Here is an 18891-nt window from a genome sequence, read left to right as displayed (position 1 = left end):
GGAGTCGGATTTGTGTTCCAGCAGTGACCGTGCTTCTAGAGACACTATGTCTAATATATTAGTTGTAACATATCAATAGTGTCTGTTTACCCTGGCACATAAGCGATGGGTGATACGATCCACATATCTATAACATAAATGATGCATGAAACAGAGCAGATAAAAGCAGCCATACACATTAGGCTATGTGCGCACGGTGCGTTTTTTGTGCGATTTTGGGATCAAAACTGCATGACTTTGCTTCCCCAGCAAAGCCTATGAGTTTTCATTTTTACTGTCCGCACACAACTTTTTTTTTTAGCTGCGTTTCTGAGCTGGAAAAAAAATGGTCATGTCAATTCTTTTCTGCGTTTTACTGCGTTTTCCACCCATGCAGTGCATTGGAAAAACGCAGCGTAGATATAAAAAACGCAGCAGAATGCAACCAAAAACGCACTGAAACGTGGCAAAAACACATGCGTTTTTGCTGCGGGTGCATTTTTGTGCGTTTTTAATGGCCAAAAATGCTGCACCTTTGTAGTTACAAAAAATGGCAAGGTGCCCACATAGCCTTAGATGTCTGTCGCCCAAATGATACTTCAGCCGACAGCCATTCAGCTGTTTCTCCCATAAACAAGAGAACTCGTTCATGCAAGCGCTCCTATGTTCTCTATTGCACAGGATGGGTGATAATTTGCTAATTGATGGGGGTCTCTCCGTTACCACGCGACCCGCTCTATTCAGGCCATGGGACTACTGGAGAAAGCCAAGTCCTGTACTCGACTTCTTTGTTTACATTTTAAATTATTCTGACCACAATGTCCACACTATTGTAATCAACATCCTCCATGCAGGAAAGATTGCCTGAGTTCACCCACAGAGCAGTGGACGGGCCCCATTGAGAGTCTCTGAGCCTGTACACAGAGTGGAGTCTGATCTCATAGACTTTCTATTGAGCCCATACACAACTCTGTGCATGTGCTCAGGTCTTCTGCTTGTGGAGGAAAAAACTGTAGAGTGGCTGACTGAATGATCAGTGGGGGTCTCAGGCCCCGATCACCCATTGATACACATTAGACAGCACCTATCATTTGAAAGAAAAAAAATGAAATGATAGGAAAGAGTCCATTACCTATTTACCATGAACCAAATGTCTTACCTCTGGTTTAGATTTTAGCTCATCTGGCTTCTCCCAGGTGGATTGTTTGGTTTCAGTGTTGTAATAGTAGGTACGCCCATCTGGAGCTTTGTGCTCAGTCCATAGAGATTTCTGTAGGAAAAAAAAGCAAAAAGCACAGTTTTATTTCCAATGAATACATTAGTGATGATATTTACCTGAGTAAGGTTGCTTTCACAATTCTATCTTTTTCCATCAGTCACAATCCGTTTTGTGACTGATGTGATGGATGCGTTGGACATTGTGGTACAACTAATGGGACGGATCCGTTAAAAAAATGGATCTGTTGTAGTAGTTTGTACCTGGCAAAGAGAATCCAGCTGTGTTTGTGGGTAACCTGAATAACGTCACCGCTGACAGTGCGGCTCACTTCAGTTGCTTCGTGGAGCTCACAGCGAGCGGCGGTGCTCTATGGCCGCTCCTGTCAGCTTCCGATGTAGCAGAACTGAAAGCGTCATGGGAGTTCATGTGGATTACGCCGGACCTGGAGGGGTGTTTGGGGATTAACAAAGTGGTGAAAGAGGGTGTTTTTTTGTCTGTTATTTCAAATAAAGGATTTTTCGGTGTTTGTGTTTATTTACTTTCACTACAGTTTAGTGATGGAGGTGTCTCATAGACACCTGGCATCACTAAGCTAGGACTTAGTGGCAGCTATGGGCTGCCATTAACTCCTTATTACCCCGATTGCCACTGCATCAGGGCAATCGGGATGAGCTGGGTAGAGTCCTGGGACTGTCACATCTAATGAATGCAGAGAAAAATGTAGAAACGGGTTTCTATACCGCGCCAATGATCACAAGTATGGATGTAAGATTAATGTGGCTTTATTGTAGCATAGGTCTACGCGTTTCAGGAGCTCTGCCCCCTTCCTCAGGACCATAGAAAAGACAACATTTGATGTTATCTTTTCTATGGTCCTGAGGAAGGGGGCAGAGCTCCTGAAACGCGTAGACCTATGCTACAATAAAGCCACATTAATCTGACATCCAGACTTGTGATCATTGGCGCAGTATAGAAACCCGTTTCTACATTTTTCTCTGTTATCAGCCACTTGGGTTGCCACTGCCTTGATCCATTTCTACATGCGAATATAGTGGTTGTGACTTTCACAACTACAGTTGGTGAGTATTATTGCTCCCCCCTCCTTTGCCCTGTGCCTATAAGGGTAAGACCCTATTGCGCTTTATTTTCCACAGCTTTCCTTCATACATCTAATGAATGCGGCATTTCCGGGTGGCTGCTGGCTGATATTTTTAGGCTGGGGGGCTACCCATAACGTGGGGCTCCCCATTCTGAGAATACCAGCCCTCTGCCGAGTGGCTTTACCTTGGCTGGTATCAAAATTGGGGGGGACTGCACGTTGTTTTTTTAATTATTTATTTATTTTACTGCAAGATATAGACCCGCGCACTGGCGGTTGTGATTGGTTGCAGTGAGACAGCTGTCACTCAACGTGGGGGCTAGTTTGACTGTAACCAATCATAGGCGCTGGTGGGTGGGGGAAGCACTGAATACGAGATGGAATAATGAGCGGCCGGCATTTTCAAAAGCAGGAGAAGCCGCCGGAGCAGTGTGACAGCCGTGCAGCGCCACGCCGGTGATCAGTGAGTATGAGAGATGGGGTACGAGGGGGAGACCGACCGACAGACAGAGAGAGAGAGAGATTTTCTAACCAGAAAGCAATTTACACATCTGAGCATGCTCTGTTGCTAAAAGACGGAACCGTCGCCGGAATCATTTGATGGATTGGATGGATTCAGGCGCCCATAGGCTTCTATTATAACCAACGACGGACGCCGACGGAATCCTGCGCACTGTCTTTTCTACGCTAAAAAAAACGTTACATTCTTGGTTGCTTCCGGGCGGCGGTCAGTCATTCCATGACTGATCAGTTGCATAGCGGATGCAACGCAGGGCCATCAGTCGCAATCCGTCGTTAATACAAGTCTATGGGAAAAAACTGAATCCTGCAAATTATTTTGCAGGGTTCAATTGTTTCTCTAAGCGATGGATTGTGACTGATGGAAAAATACAGAAGTGTGAAAGCAGCCTTAGGGCAAGTCAATGGGGGGAAGAAAATCTGTCAGCAGGTTTTTGCTATGTAATTTGAAGATAGCATGCTGTAGGGATTAACACAGAGATTTCAGCAATGCATTTCTTATCAGACTGTGTGCTGTTGTTTACCTGCATTATTTTCTTTAGCATCAGGAGATTATCATTACTGGACTAGGTGTGCTTAGCAGATCAGTGGCTATGGAGATTGTGATGGAAGGATTGTATTTTATGGTTGTATTTTTATGACTATGCGATAAGAGGATGTGCTAATTAAAAAATAAAATAAATAAATAGGGACATGCCAAACATATTAGATGTGAAACACTGTGGGATGAGGAATTGGTATTAGAACATGATGACTGATGGCACTCAGTCTAAAGATACTGCATCAGCTCAGTGAGCCATATAGTTCTTCCAGGCATAATTTCTCTGCTGGCTCAGTGGGCTAATGCAGTGTCTTTAGACTGAGTGCCACCAGTTATCATATTCTAATACCAATTCCTCATCCCACAGTGTTTCACATCTAACTTGATTGATATATCCCTTTTTTTTTAATTAATACATCCTCTATCGCTTTTGTTATAAAAATACAACCATAAACTATGATCCTTCCATTACAATCTCCATAACCAGTTATCTGCTAAGTACAGCAGGGGGCATGCAGAACTATCTGACCTTTAGCTGATCTAGTCCAGCAATGATAATCTCCTGATGCTAAAACAAAAATTGCAGGTAAACAACAGCATACAGTCTGGTATGAGATGCATCACTGAAATATTTGTGATTTTGTCATTTTTTTTTTTATTGAGGAAAACAATCCAATATCAAATGTCTGTCTGTGAGCGGCAAAAAAGTATGTGAACCTTTGCTTTCAATATCTGGTGTGACCCCCCTTGTACAGCAATAACTACACCTAAACATTTATATAACGGTTAATAATTCTGGACTTTGTCTTGGAGGAATTTTAGCTCATTATTCCCTAAAAACCAGCTTCACCTCTGCTATTTTGCTAGGTTTTCTACCACTACTACTCGCTTCAAGTCCTTGCACATTACTATAGGATTTGCGTCACGACTTTAACTTGGCCAATCCAAAACTTTATTTTTCTTTAATCATTCTTTTAGGCTGGTTTCAGATGTCCGTGTTTCAGGTACGTGTGACACGGACGCCACACGTACCCACGTTATTCTATACTGGTACTTTCAAGGGCGTGTTCTCACATGGACCGTGTGACCCCTCATGACCGCACACACAGAGACATGTCTGTTTTTTCTCTGGCAGCACTGATGTTACACGGCCCGCACTGATGTGATCCGTGTGACATCAGAGTGACACGTACCGGAGAAAACACGGGTCTTTTAAATAAAAAGATTTTCTATTTTCACCTGTATCCAGCGCTGCTGTCTTCGGCTCTGCTGCCTCCCACTTCTGACCCCTGCTCATTATACCCACTGAATATTCACTGCACTGAGGAGCTGGAAGCAGGACCAGTGCCTGGGACTTCAGTGCCGGGGACCAGTGAGTATCCAGCAGTGTGTGTGAGTGTGTTGTTTTGTGTTCAGTGTATACATGCATGTGCGCTATGTGTGTGTATGTGCTTGGTGTATCCATGTGTCTCTGCTATGTGTGTATACATATGTGTATATGTGCTCAGTGTATACATATGTGTCTGCTATGTGTGTATATATATGTGTGTGTATATGTGACGCCCTGGACCCCCAGGTCATAACACTCACCACACACATCCCCCATCCCAGTAAGGTAACACCCGTCAATCAAGACCTGATTGCCTCCCTCAGACACGCCCCCCGAGGAGTCTGCTGGCCTGAGGCAGGAAATACAAGAGAGTCTAGCCCAGGGAGAGGAAGAGAGAGGAGTTAGGAGGAGTAGCAGAAGCTGTGAGGGGCTAGGTTGGAGCCTAGGACCCTTAATCAATCAGGCAGGCAGACGGTGGTGGCCGCCTGCAGGAGTGAAGGAGGACAGAACTGCGGAACCGTAGGGACCGTGACCAGGTGGTGGCCCGAAGGACCCGAACCGGGTAGCTAACTTGTCTACCGGAGCACAAGGCAGGGTACTCAGACCCAGAACTAGCCTAGAAGCTACTAGGTGTAGTCGAATTCACTGATTGCGGTCTGGACCTAAGGGGTTCATTCCAACCCAAAGTCCTGATTGACGGCAAAAGCCCACCGATTCCGGATAAGAGCCACCGCCAAGGGCCAGAGATCCAACGGGCCGGCGCCTGCAGGCAAGAGGGCTCCTCCGGCAGCTAAAAGTAGGGGAGCGGACTACCGGTGCTGAAGCATAGGAGTCAAATACACAATTAAAGGTGCAGGAGAAAGGCGACCCCCCCAACCTTACTGGGAATCCACGCAGCCGGCTGCGGGCACCGCTCATCACCGAACTTGGTTTACCAGTGACTCTGTGTGATTTAATCGTGAGTACCACAGTGCCATCAGGCACCGCACCGCACCGCAACCCTGCGCCCTGTGAAGTCATCGTCCTGACACCCGTTGTAGCGCTGGTGTCGCGGGGGTGTCATCAGGATGTCTTCAGAGTTCATTGGGAACTCCGGTGACCTCCTGGACGTCACTGCACACACTGCTTTGTGAATACTCACCTGTTCCCCCGATGCTGTCCTCGGCGGTGCTGTACCAAGGGCTGTCCCCACGATGCTCCTGCTTCCAGGTCCTGAGTGCGGTGAATAATCAATGAATATAATGAGCGGCGGACAGAAGCAGGAGACAGCAGAGCCGAAGAAAACAGCGCTGGATACAGGTGAATATAGAATATCTTTTTATTTCACAGACATGTGTTTACTCCGGTACCTGTCACACGTATGCAAAAAACAGATGTCACACGTATGACACATGTATGACACACATATGACCATAACCATGCATGTGACTTGTACCTGATTAAACACGGACGTCTGAAACCAGCCTTATACCTGTGTACTCTGGCTCATAGTTTTGCTGCATGACCTATTTTCTCTTGAGATTCAGCTCATAGACAGATGTCCTGACATTTTCCTTTAAAATTTGCTATATAATTAAGAATTCATTGTTTCATTATCAATGGCAAGCCACCCTAGGCCGGATGCACTATAAACAGGCCCAAACCATGATACCACCACCACGTTTCACAGTTGGTACAGGTTTTAATGCATTATTTTTCTTTCTCCGAACATAACTCTTCTTATTTAATCCATAAAGGTCTATTTTGGTCTCAGCCGTTGACAAAAGATTATCCTATTGCGGCCGGCGGCAGGTAAGGAGATGTTCGTTGCTCCTGCGGTGTCACACACAGCGATGTGTGCTGCCGCAGGAACGAGGAACAACATCGATAATCAACCATTACCGATTTTTGGTTTTGGGACGACCTCTCCATGGTGAACGATTTTCAACATTTTTGAGGTCGCTGCTAAGTGTCACATGCTGCGATATCGTTAATGACGCCGGATGTGCGTCACTAACAACGTGACCCCAACGATAAAACATTAACGATATCATAGCGTGTAAAGCCCCCTTAAGGCCTAGTATTGAACAATCCAACTTTAATTTGTAAACTATGTAGACTATTGCAAAGAAAAAAAATGAAAAAACTAAGGCAAAAACACCCTGTGTGGACATAGGTTAACAAATACTGAAGTAAAATACTCATCAAATTCTCAGCATGTGCACGAGGCCTTACAAATACCGAGGTAAAAAACTTACCAATACTGAACATATGCACATGACCTTAGGCTATGTTCACACATGGCGTTTTTTTCTGCAGCAAAATCTGAGCAAAAACTGCAGCTTGTTATTAGCATGTATTTGCATTAAACCAATGAAAAAAACACTGCAAAACCGCCCTATGTGAACATAACTTAACAAATACTATGGTAATAAAAACTTTAATATTGAACATGTGCAGGAGGCCCTGGGCCCTGTGCACACCCTTCAGCATTTGGTGACTTTTTTTTACCTCTGTATTTGTAATAAATACACATGTAAAAAAAAACTCACCAAATACTCAATGTGTGCATGTGGCCTTACAAATAATGAGGTAAAAAAACTCACCAGATACTCAACGTGTGCACTTGGCCTTATTGTAGTAGTGAAAATATATATGGGGTATGGGATTGGTGTGGACTGAAACTACATGGGGCAGATGTCCCTGGCATGCACACTGTGTGCCCCTCCATTCTGCTTGTATCATGTGTTTATATCTACTACATACAGTGCCTACAAGTAGTATTCAACCCCCTGCAGATTTTGCAGGTTTGATAAGATGCAAATAAGTTAGAGCCTGCAAACTTCAAACAAGAGCAGGATTTATTAACAGATGCATAAATCTTACAAACCAACAAGTTATGTTGCTCAGTTAAATTTTAATAAATTTTCAACATAAAAGTGTGGGTCAATTATTATTCAACCCCTAGGTTTAATATTTTGTGGAATAACCCTTGTTTGCAATTACAGCTAATAATCGTCTTTTATAAGACCTGATCAGGCCGGCACAGGTCTCTGGAGTTATCTTGGCCCACTCCTCCATGCAGATCTTCTCCAAGTTATCTAGGTTCTTTGGGTGTCTCATGTGGACTTTAATCTTGAGCTCCTTCCACAAGTTTTCAATTGGGTTAAGGTCAGGAGACTGACTAGGCCACTGCAACACCTTGATTTTTTCCCTCTTGAACCAGGCCTTGGTTTTCTTGGCTGTGTGCTTTGGGTCGTTGTCTTGTTGGAAGATGAAATGACAACCCATCTTAAGATCCTTGATGGAGGAGCGGAGGTTCTTGGCCAAAATCTCCAGGTAGGCTGTGCTATCCATCTTCCCATGGATGCGGACCAGATGGCCAGGCCCCTTGGCTGAGAAACAGCCCCACAGCATGATGCTGCCACCACCATGCTTGACTGTAGGGATGGTATTCTTGGGGTCGTATCCAGTGCCATCCAGTCTCCAAACGTCACGTGTGTGGTTGGCACCAAAGATCTCGATCTTGGTCTCATCAGACCAGAGAACTTTGAACCAGTCTGTCTCAGAGTCCTCCAAGTGATCATGAGCAAACTGTAGACGAGCTTTGACATGATGCTTTGAAAGTAAAGGTACCTTACGGTCTCGTCTGGAACGGAGACCATTGCGGTGGAGTACGTTACTTATGGTATTGACTGAAACCAATGTCCCCACTGCCATGAGATCTTCCCCGAGCTCCTTCCTTGTTGTCCTTGGGTTAGCCTTGACTCTTTGAACAAGCCTTGCCTCAGCACGGGTGGAAACTTTCAAAGGCTGTCCAGGCCGTGGAAGGCTAACAGTAGTTCCATAAGCCTTCCACTTCTGGATGATGCTCCCAACAGTGGAGACAGGTAGGCCCAACTCCTTGGATCGGGTTTTGTACCCCTTGCCAGCCTTGTGACCCTCCACGATCTTGTCTCTGATGGCCTTGGAATGCTCCTTTGTCTTTCCCATGTTGACCAAGTATGAGTGCTGTTCACAAGTTTGGGGAGGGTCTTAATTAGTCAGAAAAGGCTGGAAAAAGAGATAATTAATCCAAACATGTGAAGCTCATTGTTCTTTGTGCCTGAAATACATCTTAATACTTTAGGGGAACCAAACAGAATTCTTGTGGTTTGAGGGGTTGAATAATAAATGACCCTCTGAATAAACTTTTCACAATTTAAAAAAAAAAAAAGAAAAAAAGAAATAACATTCTTTTTTGCTGCAGTGCATTTCACACTTCCAGGCTGATCTACAGTCCAAATGTCACAATGCCAAGTTAATTCCGAATGTGTAAACCTGCTAAATCTGCAGGGGGTTGAATACTACTTGTAGGCACTGTACATACAGTATACATACATACATACATACATACAGAATATCCTGATGGAGGTGCACACACAGTATGTGGAGTCAGACATAGGAAATATCCAAGATGGAGGGAGGGCCATTGGGGCACAGTGTGCTGGGTTGTTTCACCCATGGAGTTTCAATCCCAATCTATATATACACAGTGTATGGATTGGGAATTGAGGATTGAAACTACATAGATCAGATGCCCCAGAACACTTTGATAGAAGACACCCTCGTCCCCACCTTATAGAAAATTACAATCCCTCACCCCCTTTCACATAGTGTGCCGCCATTTCCTGCTGCTAGTGAACAAGTCGGCAGGCACCTCCAAAGAACAGGTCATCGGTCCGTCTCCACTCTTCAGGCTGCTGGACTCCAGCGTCGCCTGCAACAACGCCATCTGCCATCACCATTACAGAAGATTCTCCTCTTCGACAGAGAGGACAATCCCTCAGCCGTGCCGCACCCTGTATGTTGCTAGTACGTCTCCTGCCGACATGCTGCAGGGTGGGCGGAAGGTCAGGCGGATGACCCAGCATCTTTTAAATGTTTTATGAGGGTTATAATGGGGCAATTTACTTTTCGGAGCAGGGGCCCCCTGGAGCCTCGGGCCCCAGGCGGTAGCCCAGATTGCCTTCATTATAATCCGCCTCTGGTCCTGATGTTGTACTCATTAATACAGTCCCTGCCAGAAGTTCTGTAAATAAAATCCATGTTATGTAAATAAAAGCTTATAACCTGACTTTAAATTCATCCATTGGTTTCATAAATTTCTCTTTTGAAAGCTGAAACCCTCCCAAATTTGGTTTAGGTTATGAAAATAAAGTTGCTGCAAAGCTGAAATATTGATTATTTAATGAACACAGAAAGGTCAGATTTTGGCAAGACAAAAGTTTTGTCACCCACAGAAAGTAATGTGTAATAATTGAATAGTAATAGTGCAATTCAAACAAATAATTAACTTCTAATACAAAGATATGTTGCATAACATTGGTGAATGAAGTTGTGGTGCTATTAGAGCCATATTTAATATTTTGTGTGACTTCCATGAGCTTGAAGGGCTGTATCCATGCGGTTCAACAATAATTCATACAATTTATTGATGAAGTCATAAGGAATAGCAAAGAATGCAGTCTTACATGTCTCCCAGAGTTCATCTAGATTCTTTGGTTTTGTCTTCCAAGCTTCCTCTTTCATCCTACCCCAGACATGCTCAATGATGTTCATGTCTGGTGACTAGGCTGGCCAGTCCTTGAGCACCTTGATCTTCTTTGCCAGGAGGAACTTTGTTGTAGAGATGGATGTATGAGATGGAGCACCATCCTGCTGCAGAGTTTGACCTTTTTTTATGATTGGGAATGTAAGAGGTAGCTAATACTTCTTGATATTTTAGGCTATTGATATTGCCTTCCACCTTGCAAATGTTTCGCACACCCCCATACTGAATGTAACCCCAGACCATGATCTTTCCACCACCAAACTTAACTGTTTTCTGGATCCATACAGGCTCCAGTAGATCTCCTCCAGTATTTGCGGTGGCTGTGGTGTAATTCAACTGAAGATTCATCAGAGAAATCCACCTTCTGCCACTTTTCCAGCGTCCATCTGTTTAGCAGGCTGTGGGACTTGGCAAATGATACATGGTTTTTTAATTGCCTTTTGTTTAGTGCTGGCTTCTGGGCACTGATTTGACCATGGAGGCCATTTCGAGACAGAATCCTACAAACTGTTCTAGTTGACACAGGGACTTGAGGTGACCAGGTCTTTTGGAGCTCTGCTGCAGTGGAAGAGCGGCTGGCTTTGGATTTTCCAACCAACAAACGTTCCTCCTGAGCAGTTGTCTTGCGGGCTCTGCCGGACCTGGGCTTGTCAAAAACATCTCTAGTGTCTTCAAATCTTTTTTTAATTCTTTGTATTTGACGCTGAGACACATTAAAGGTGCCAGCCACCTCTGCAGTGGATCTAGTCTTTAGCCTCTTGATAATCAATGCTTTGGTCGCAGGGTGAATTTTTGGCATGTTGTCAGAGGTCAAGTTGCAGTTCAACTGAAGGTCTGGGGTGCTGGGTTTCTTTTTAAACACACGCACTAATTAACCGATCATTTAGTGAGCACAGGTGAGGATGTAAACTAGGATTGGGTGCATTATATGACAAGGTGACAAAACTTTTGTCTTGCTAAAATCTGACCTTTCTGTGTTCATTAAATGATCAATATTTCAGCTTTGCAGCAACTTTATTTTCATAACCTAAACCAAATTTGGGAGGGTTTCAGCTTTCAAAAGAGTAATTTATGAAACCAATGGATGAATTTAAAGTCAGGTTATAAGCTTTTATTTACATAACATGGATAAGCGACAGAACTGCTCTCAGGGATTGTATTTGCTAATCTGAAATAGGCCTTAGGCTATGTGCGCACGTTGCGTAAAAACATGCAGTTACGCTGCGCTTTGTAGCGCAGCGTAACTGCATGCGTCCTGCGGCCCCTGCACAGTCTATGGAGATTGTGCAGGGGCCGTGCGCATGTGGCGTCTAAGAGCGCAGCGCTTCGGCTACTGCCGAAGCGCTGCGCAAAAAGAAGTGACATGTCACTTCTTTCCTGCGCTTTGCCGGCAGCTCCTGCTCTGTCTATGGCAGGAGCTGCAGGCAGAGCGCATGGAATCGGCGCTCACTACGGACATTTCTGCAGCGATCTAAAGCGCACATGTGCTCTTCAGATCGCTGCAGAAATTTCTGCAGGGCTTGTACGCAACGTGCGCACATAGCCTTAAGTTACTTAGAACTTACCTTGGGTCCTATATGACTATGCGGATTATTTTATGCTTTGCTCTTGTAGTTATCTTTGTTGGTCATCCACTGCTGCGGAGAGTAATAATGGGCCTGAATTTCCTCCATTTGTATGCAATCTTTCTGATTGTAGATTGGTGGAGTCCAAGCTCTTTAGAGATGGTTTGTAATCTTTTTGAGGCTAACGAACATCAACAACTATTTTTCTGGGGTTCTCAGGAATCTAGTTTGTTTATACCACGATACTCTTCCATAAATAATGTCTGAAGATCACACTTTGATAGATTCCTGTTCTTTAAATAAATTTGGTCATTTACGCTTACCTGATTGATTGTCATCATATTGATTGAAACTTCACCTTCAAATTACCTGCTAATCCTAGTTCACATACTTTTGCCACTCAAATACTTGCGACATTGGATTTTTTTTGTAATAAGAAAGTGACAAAGTCTAATATACTATTTTTTACACATTTGTTTGATGTACATCTCGTTATCCACTTTTAGGACTTGTATAAAAATATAATGTGTTTTTAGTTTAAATTTATGCAGAAATAGAAATATGGAAAATTCTCAAGTGTTCTTTCAAGCACGACTCAAACAAGTGTATCAGACGACAAAATAAGGTAAATTTGTGGGTATTTTACTTTTGATGCTAACTTTTTGAGTCACTGGCATTTATTTTCATAATTCAGTTAACTCTAGTATTGAAAATTATATCAAGTGTTTCCCCCTGATCTTCTCTATAAGAAAACAAAATACCTGTGAAAATAAATTTAAAGAAGCATAACATTCATGGTGGTTTTACAAGCCAAAAAAGTCACAAAAAAAGTGTAAAGGAAGCCTAAATAAGGCTCGACAATGCCTTAATGTTTATACTTCTTAGGCCTTATTTAAACATGCGTGGTTAAAGGGAACCTGTCACCAGATTTGGACACTATAAGCTGCGGCCACCATCACTGAGTTCTTGCATACAGCATTCCAGAATACTGTATAGAAGAACCCAGGTTGCTGTGTAGATCGTAAAAAAACCTTTTATAATACTTACCGATGGGTGTCGCTGCTCTCTGGTCTGGCGCCTCCTCTCTGCATCAATCGCTCTCCTCCTTCTTCTGGGGCCCATGTGCATGACGCGTCCTACATCATGCAAACTAGCCGGCATTGAGGTCCTGTGCAGGCGCACTTTGATCTGCCCTCAGCAGGGCACATCACAGTGTGCCTGCACAGGACCGCAATGTCGGCCTGTGTAAATGACGTAGACGCGTCATCCACACTGGGCTGGGAAGAAGAAGGATTGAAATCGCGAAAGAGAAGAGGCTCCGGACCAGAGAGAGGAGGCTCTGGACAGGAGAGCAGCGACACCCATTGGACCGGACTGCATCTTAGGTGAGTATTATAAAAGTGTTTTTAACGTTATACAGCGTGGCCTGGGCTCTTCTATACAGTATTCTCGAAAAATACGGGTACAACACGTACATCAATGCAAGGTCTTAAGAAGGCCTTATATAATGTCCTTGTTTTTTTTATTTTATTTTACGTGGGTTAGAATGATTTATCATATTAAACCTACATTTCCCAAAGTATCAAGATGTTTAAAATAATGTCAAAATAAATCCTTATTGACCATGAAAATGTATATCATTCTATTATTTACAACAAATAAAAAAAAAAACTTAATAGTTGCAAAAAAGTCTCAAAGCATAAAAACTGGAAGGAAGGGATTGCATTGGAACGCCATGTAGCTATTACTGCAGTATGCATTGGATCTTATCTGTGGTGGCTAATAAAGAAGAATGTGAAGAACCTTTATTGGAATGTCCTGAGAGGTTGAGCTTTCTTCCACGGCTGTTTTCTGTGTCTGTAAAAAAATAATGAAAAAAGCATGGCTATAAACAGCACATAGTGTCTTCCTTTCAGAACATATATGAACAATTTGCATTTTTTACACTCCATGTGACTAGTTATACAAAACTTTATTCTGAAAATTGATTCCAAATAAACATAATAATAACATGAGGTTTAGAATCTACTCAAGAAGGACAGAAACAAAATCACAAAGTCAACATATAAAGTGATCGATTGGTCAACATATTTCCCAATGCTAGTACAATATTAAAGGAACCTGTCATCAGATTTTGGCCTTCTAAACTAAAACTGGCACCTTAAGCAGCGGCTGTGCTGCATTCTATAAAGGTACACGTTACCCCCTGACCACCCCTGTAGACCCCACAAATACATTTCTAAAATCTCTTGCCCTGGATGTAAATTGTCTGGTCTGGTCTGATGGGCGTCCTAATCTGCGCCTCCTGCCTCTCCTTTCACCCTCCCCCTGTGCTGATTGATGTGGATGACGCCTTGGACACCATCCACTTAGGCGGGCAAAATCTCCATATTCCCTGCTCGCGCAGGCGCACTTGGCTCTGCCCTATTGAGGGCAGAGCCGAAAACATAGGTGCGCCTGTGCGAACAGGCGACTTCTCTGCACAGGCGCAAAACTTTCCCCTGCAATGTGGATGAAGCAAGTTACGTCATCCATTTACATAAAGGGTGGGAGATTTTATAAACATATTTTTGGGGTCTACAGGGGGAAATCAGGGGGTAACATGCACCTTTAGAGAATGCAGCACAGGTGCTGCTTAAGGTGCTAGTTTTAGTTTAGAAGGTCAAAATCTGGTGACAGGTTCCCTTTAAATAAATCTCTTAGAGAAGATGAGGCTGATGTACTTTCTTTGATAAGTGCAAGCCACTTTTAGTGTATGTAGGATCTCGTGGCTGTGGACATTTTCCACTGCTCAGTACAATCTGACGGTAGTTGGGTTGGGTGGGCAGAGATTGAACTTAACCCATGAAAACACTTGGACTCATGAGTTCTTCCACTGTCTTGCTGGATTATACAGCCATTTTATCATAGAGTAAATTATCAAAGTAAATACACCAGCCTCATCATATCTATTTAATAATGTATGCAATTTGTATTGTGAAATCTGATGAAAAATTCTTTGAATGGCAGCATAGGAAAAATGAAAGATCCACTTCAAAATAATACTCCCTGTGAGCAAGCAAATGATAACGATTAATTTTATTGGTTATAAATTCTAAATTCAGATGTAAATTCTAAAGAATGTTCAAAAATATAGGGATAGCTACTTACTGCTGTAGGTGGCAGGGGTGCTGAAATACAACCAAAATACAAAAGAAGAAATAAAAGAAGAAAATTAGCATTTGATGTCTTGCAATGATGCTACCTAGGTAAACAGAGAATAAAGCTGTCTCCTTTATTATATGGTGTCATTTGAAATAAGTGGTGAAATATAGATGGTGATCAAAACTACTTGTAACCCTGTTTCTCTAATAGCCCCCCAACAGTACTCACAGCTCAAAGTCTCTGTCCCCGGAGCGGTCACCTGCTAAGAAAAAAGTATTACTAACCATGCAGGAACTAATCAGGAACTTGGTAGTAAATGAAGCCAAACCTGCTTTACATAGAAGAGAATACCACTGCGCTAACAAAGCATATGAGGTTGGAGAGGAAGGGGTTAATCCTGCGCTGCAGATGGAATGAAGACAGATAAGATATTGCTGGATTGTAATTGATTAGTCAACACGTTTCAGAGTGCTCAGACTCCATCAGGACAATCACGCTGGCTATTGTGATTCTCCTCATAAAGGAGTCAGAGCACTCCGAAACATGTTGAGTAAGCCAATGTGATTGTCCTGATGAAGGTTTCTAAGCACTCCGAAACGTGTTGATTAAGCCAACGTGATTGTCCAGCTGGTGGCTAAGCACTCCGAAACGCGTTGAATTATAAATCATAATCCAGGAATATCTCTTCTGTCGTCATTCCTCGGCAGTACAGGATTAACCCCTTCCTCTTCAACTAGGGGGCGGTCCGATCCGATGGGTGTTGCTGCCCCTGATCCAGCGCCTCCTCTCTTCTTGTGATTGTCATTCTTCTGCCCAGCCCTGTGTGCATGACGCATCCTGCGTCATTCACAGAGAGGCCTCCACTGCGCTCCTGTGCATGCAAACTTTGCGCATGTGCAGGCGGTCTGTGACCTTTTCTCCTGCCTGTGCATTACAGTACTTTGCTCTACCCTCAGTAGGGAATCAAAGTTCGCATGCACAGGAGCGCGATGCAGGCCTCTCTGTGAATGACTCAAAATGTGTCATGCACACGGGCTGGGCAGAAGGATGGCAATCACAAGAAGAGAGGAGGAGCTGGAACCGAGAGCAGTGACACCCATCGGATCGGTCCGCCCCCTAGGTGAGTATAATAAAGGTGTTTTTTTACATTATACAGAGCGGCCTGGGCTCTTATATACAGTATTCTAGAATGCTGTATATAAGGGCTCAGTGGTGGTGGCTGCAGTTCATAAGGTAAAAACCTGGTGACAGATTCCCTTTAAACCTTGCCCCTAGTGTTATACTGACTCTCTTGTGTTTTCTTTTTTGTATCGTTGCTCTGGTCCCAAGGTGCCATCTTGTGACTGGAAGTCATAAGTTATGTCACATGCTCACTATAAGAACCAGAATGAGGCCAGAACGAGGCTCTCATAGACTTGTATTTAGTTGTGACCTCTGGCGCACTCAATGAAACACTGGAGGTGCCGGCAGGTCACAAACTGCTTGAGACAGACAGGAGCGATGGTGAAAACAGATGAAGATGCCAGAGGGTGAGTATAAGATCAAGGGCAGGGGACAAAAGGCGGCGTCACACACGACGATAAATCGTGCGATCGCATGAGCGATCGCACCCACCCCCGTCGTTTGTGCATCACGGGCAATTAGTTGCCCATGGCGCACAAAGTCGTTAATCCCCGTCACACGTACTTACCTCCCTAACGACGTCGCCGTGGGCGGTGAACATCTTCCTGAAGGGGGAGGGACGTTCGGCGTCACAGCGACGTCACACAGCGGCCGGCCAATAGAAGCGGAGGGGCGGAGAGGAGCGGGACATAATATCCCGCCCACTTCCTTCCGCATTGCCGGCGGCCGCAGGTAAGCTGCAGGTCGTCGTTCCCAGGGTGTCACACGTAGCGATGTGTGCTGCCTTGGGAACGACGAACAACCTGCGTCCTCTACAATCAACGATATTTTAAAAAGGAACGACGTGTCAATGATGGACGATAAGGTGAGTATTTTCCATTGTTAACGGTCATTCCTTGCTGTCACACGCAACGACGTTGCTAACGATGCCGGATGTGCGTCACGGAATCCGTGACCCCGGCGATATATCGTTAGAGCCGTCGTTGCGTGTGACGGGGCCTTGAGACTTAAAGCACCACTCCAGCTGTGAAATAAAAAAAAACGTTGGAATGGTGCTTTAAGGCTACATTCACACATCCATGTGACACATCCTAGTGCTGTCCATTTTATTCTTGGGCAGCACATTGACTCAGATTTTCAGTGATCCATAATCAGTTTTATACGCAGACCTGTCTCCAGACCATGAGACTCAGAGCACATCCTATTGTCTTCAGTTTAGTGTAATCAGTCAGGGCCCTTAAAGTCTGTAGGGATCTGTGAGACATGGATGAAACTAGGAAGATGGGCTTTGTACTTCAGAGTTTCATCTGATTTTAACTGATACATTGTTAAAAGTCAATGGATACAAAACCTCAGCCTACCTGCTTTAATAGGAAAAAAAAACAAATGAGAGGAAAAAAACAGAAGCAACTAGGATGGCACGTAAGAAAAAATCAGTCTGTTTCTTTCAGATGGTAACACTCAGGAGGGGGGAATGGAGCCATACTTGAAGGAGCTATTTGAGAGTCACGTGAATGGGATACAGGTTAAACATACCTAAACATCCCATTTATCTACATCCAGATTTTTTTTTTAAATTTTCTTAAAGGGAACCTGTCACTAGGTTTTTCCCTTATGAGCTCTAATATACGGCCGGCATTGCTCTTCTGCACATGCGCACTTTGATGTGCCCGGCTTAGGGCAGATCATAGTATTGTAGTGCACATGCGCAGGCGATATTTGACCTTTCTTCGCACTTGCGCATTACAGTTTTTTGCAGATCAGAGTGTGCACGTGCAAGAGCACAATAGCGGCCAGGACAGGAGGACGGCTAAGTGAGTATTATAAAGCTGTTTTTTATGATATACAGAGCGGCATGGGCTTTTATATAGTTTGAAAAAGAGAAGGCTGAGAGGAGACTCACACAACCCCTGAGGAAGTCACGTGTACGAAATGCACGTCGGGCGAACTTGGAGCGCATATTTACATCTGGTCACGTACAGGTATGCAGTTTAGATTCACGTATTTATTAAGGCACAATCACTATTAGTATTTCAGGAATTTGGATGCTAATGGTTTATTGGCAGGCAGTGTCTCTGGTGGGACAATTTGGTGTATAAATCCATACTATAGGTGTATTGACACCCTGGTTACCCATATAATACCAGGGATCACTAGCAGCAAATTTTGTGTAGCTGTGGTGTTGCCATTTTTTAGAGTGCTTTACGGCGATTACTCTGCATACCTTCTCAGTAGCCTTTTTGTGTGTGCTTTTTGCATTGGAGGCTCCATATTTTTATTTATTAATTGTATTTTTAATCTAATTGTTAATAAAAATAAAGTTTTAAATAAATTAAAAAATATTCTTCTACAAAATATATTTTTTTGAAGTCTTTTTTTTCTTCTGGATTTATTATCCTATATGAAGTATTTTCAATTTAATTGAGAGGAGACTTAATAGCGGTCTACAAATATCTGAAAGCTAGTCACAGTGCAGAGGGAACAACCCTATTTTTATTAGCACAAGGAAGTACAAGAAGCAATGGGATGAGGAAGGAAGGAGATTCAGATTAGACATTAGGAAAAACTTTCTGACAGTGAGGGCAGTCAGGGAGTGGAACAGGCGACCACTGGAGGTAGTGCACTCTCCATCAATGGAAATCTTCAAGCAGAAACTGGATAAACATATAGCTAGGAAGATTTAGGAAAGCCTGCACTCACAGTGGGTTGGCCCGATGGCCCTTGAGGTCCCTTCCAACACTACCATTCTATGATTCTATATACAGTATTCTGGAATGCTGTATATAAGGGCTCACTAATGG

The 18891-nt window shown here is 43.7% G+C and overlaps 1 protein-coding gene across 1 annotated transcript in view; it reads right to left on the bottom strand.

Moving 5' to 3' along the window:
• PRPF40B (pre-mRNA processing factor 40B) overlaps window positions 1-18891 on the bottom strand; it is a 184430-nt gene that overhangs the window by 142283 nt on the left and 23256 nt on the right. Inside the window, 4 exon segments of the mRNA XM_075336908.1 lie at window positions 1139-1249; window positions 13628-13681; window positions 14975-14994; window positions 15197-15227. Of these exon segments, the coding sequence (XP_075193023.1) occupies window positions 1139-1249; window positions 13628-13681; window positions 14975-14994; window positions 15197-15227 (216 nt within the window).

The sequence above is a fragment of the Anomaloglossus baeobatrachus genome, chromosome 2 (genome assembly GCF_048569485.1).
Source record: "Anomaloglossus baeobatrachus isolate aAnoBae1 chromosome 2, aAnoBae1.hap1, whole genome shotgun sequence".
Classification (NCBI taxonomy): Eukaryota; Metazoa; Chordata; class Amphibia; order Anura; family Aromobatidae; genus Anomaloglossus; species Anomaloglossus baeobatrachus.
The sequence above is the reverse complement of the archived record's forward strand: the minus strand, read 5'-3'. Positions and strand labels throughout refer to the sequence as shown.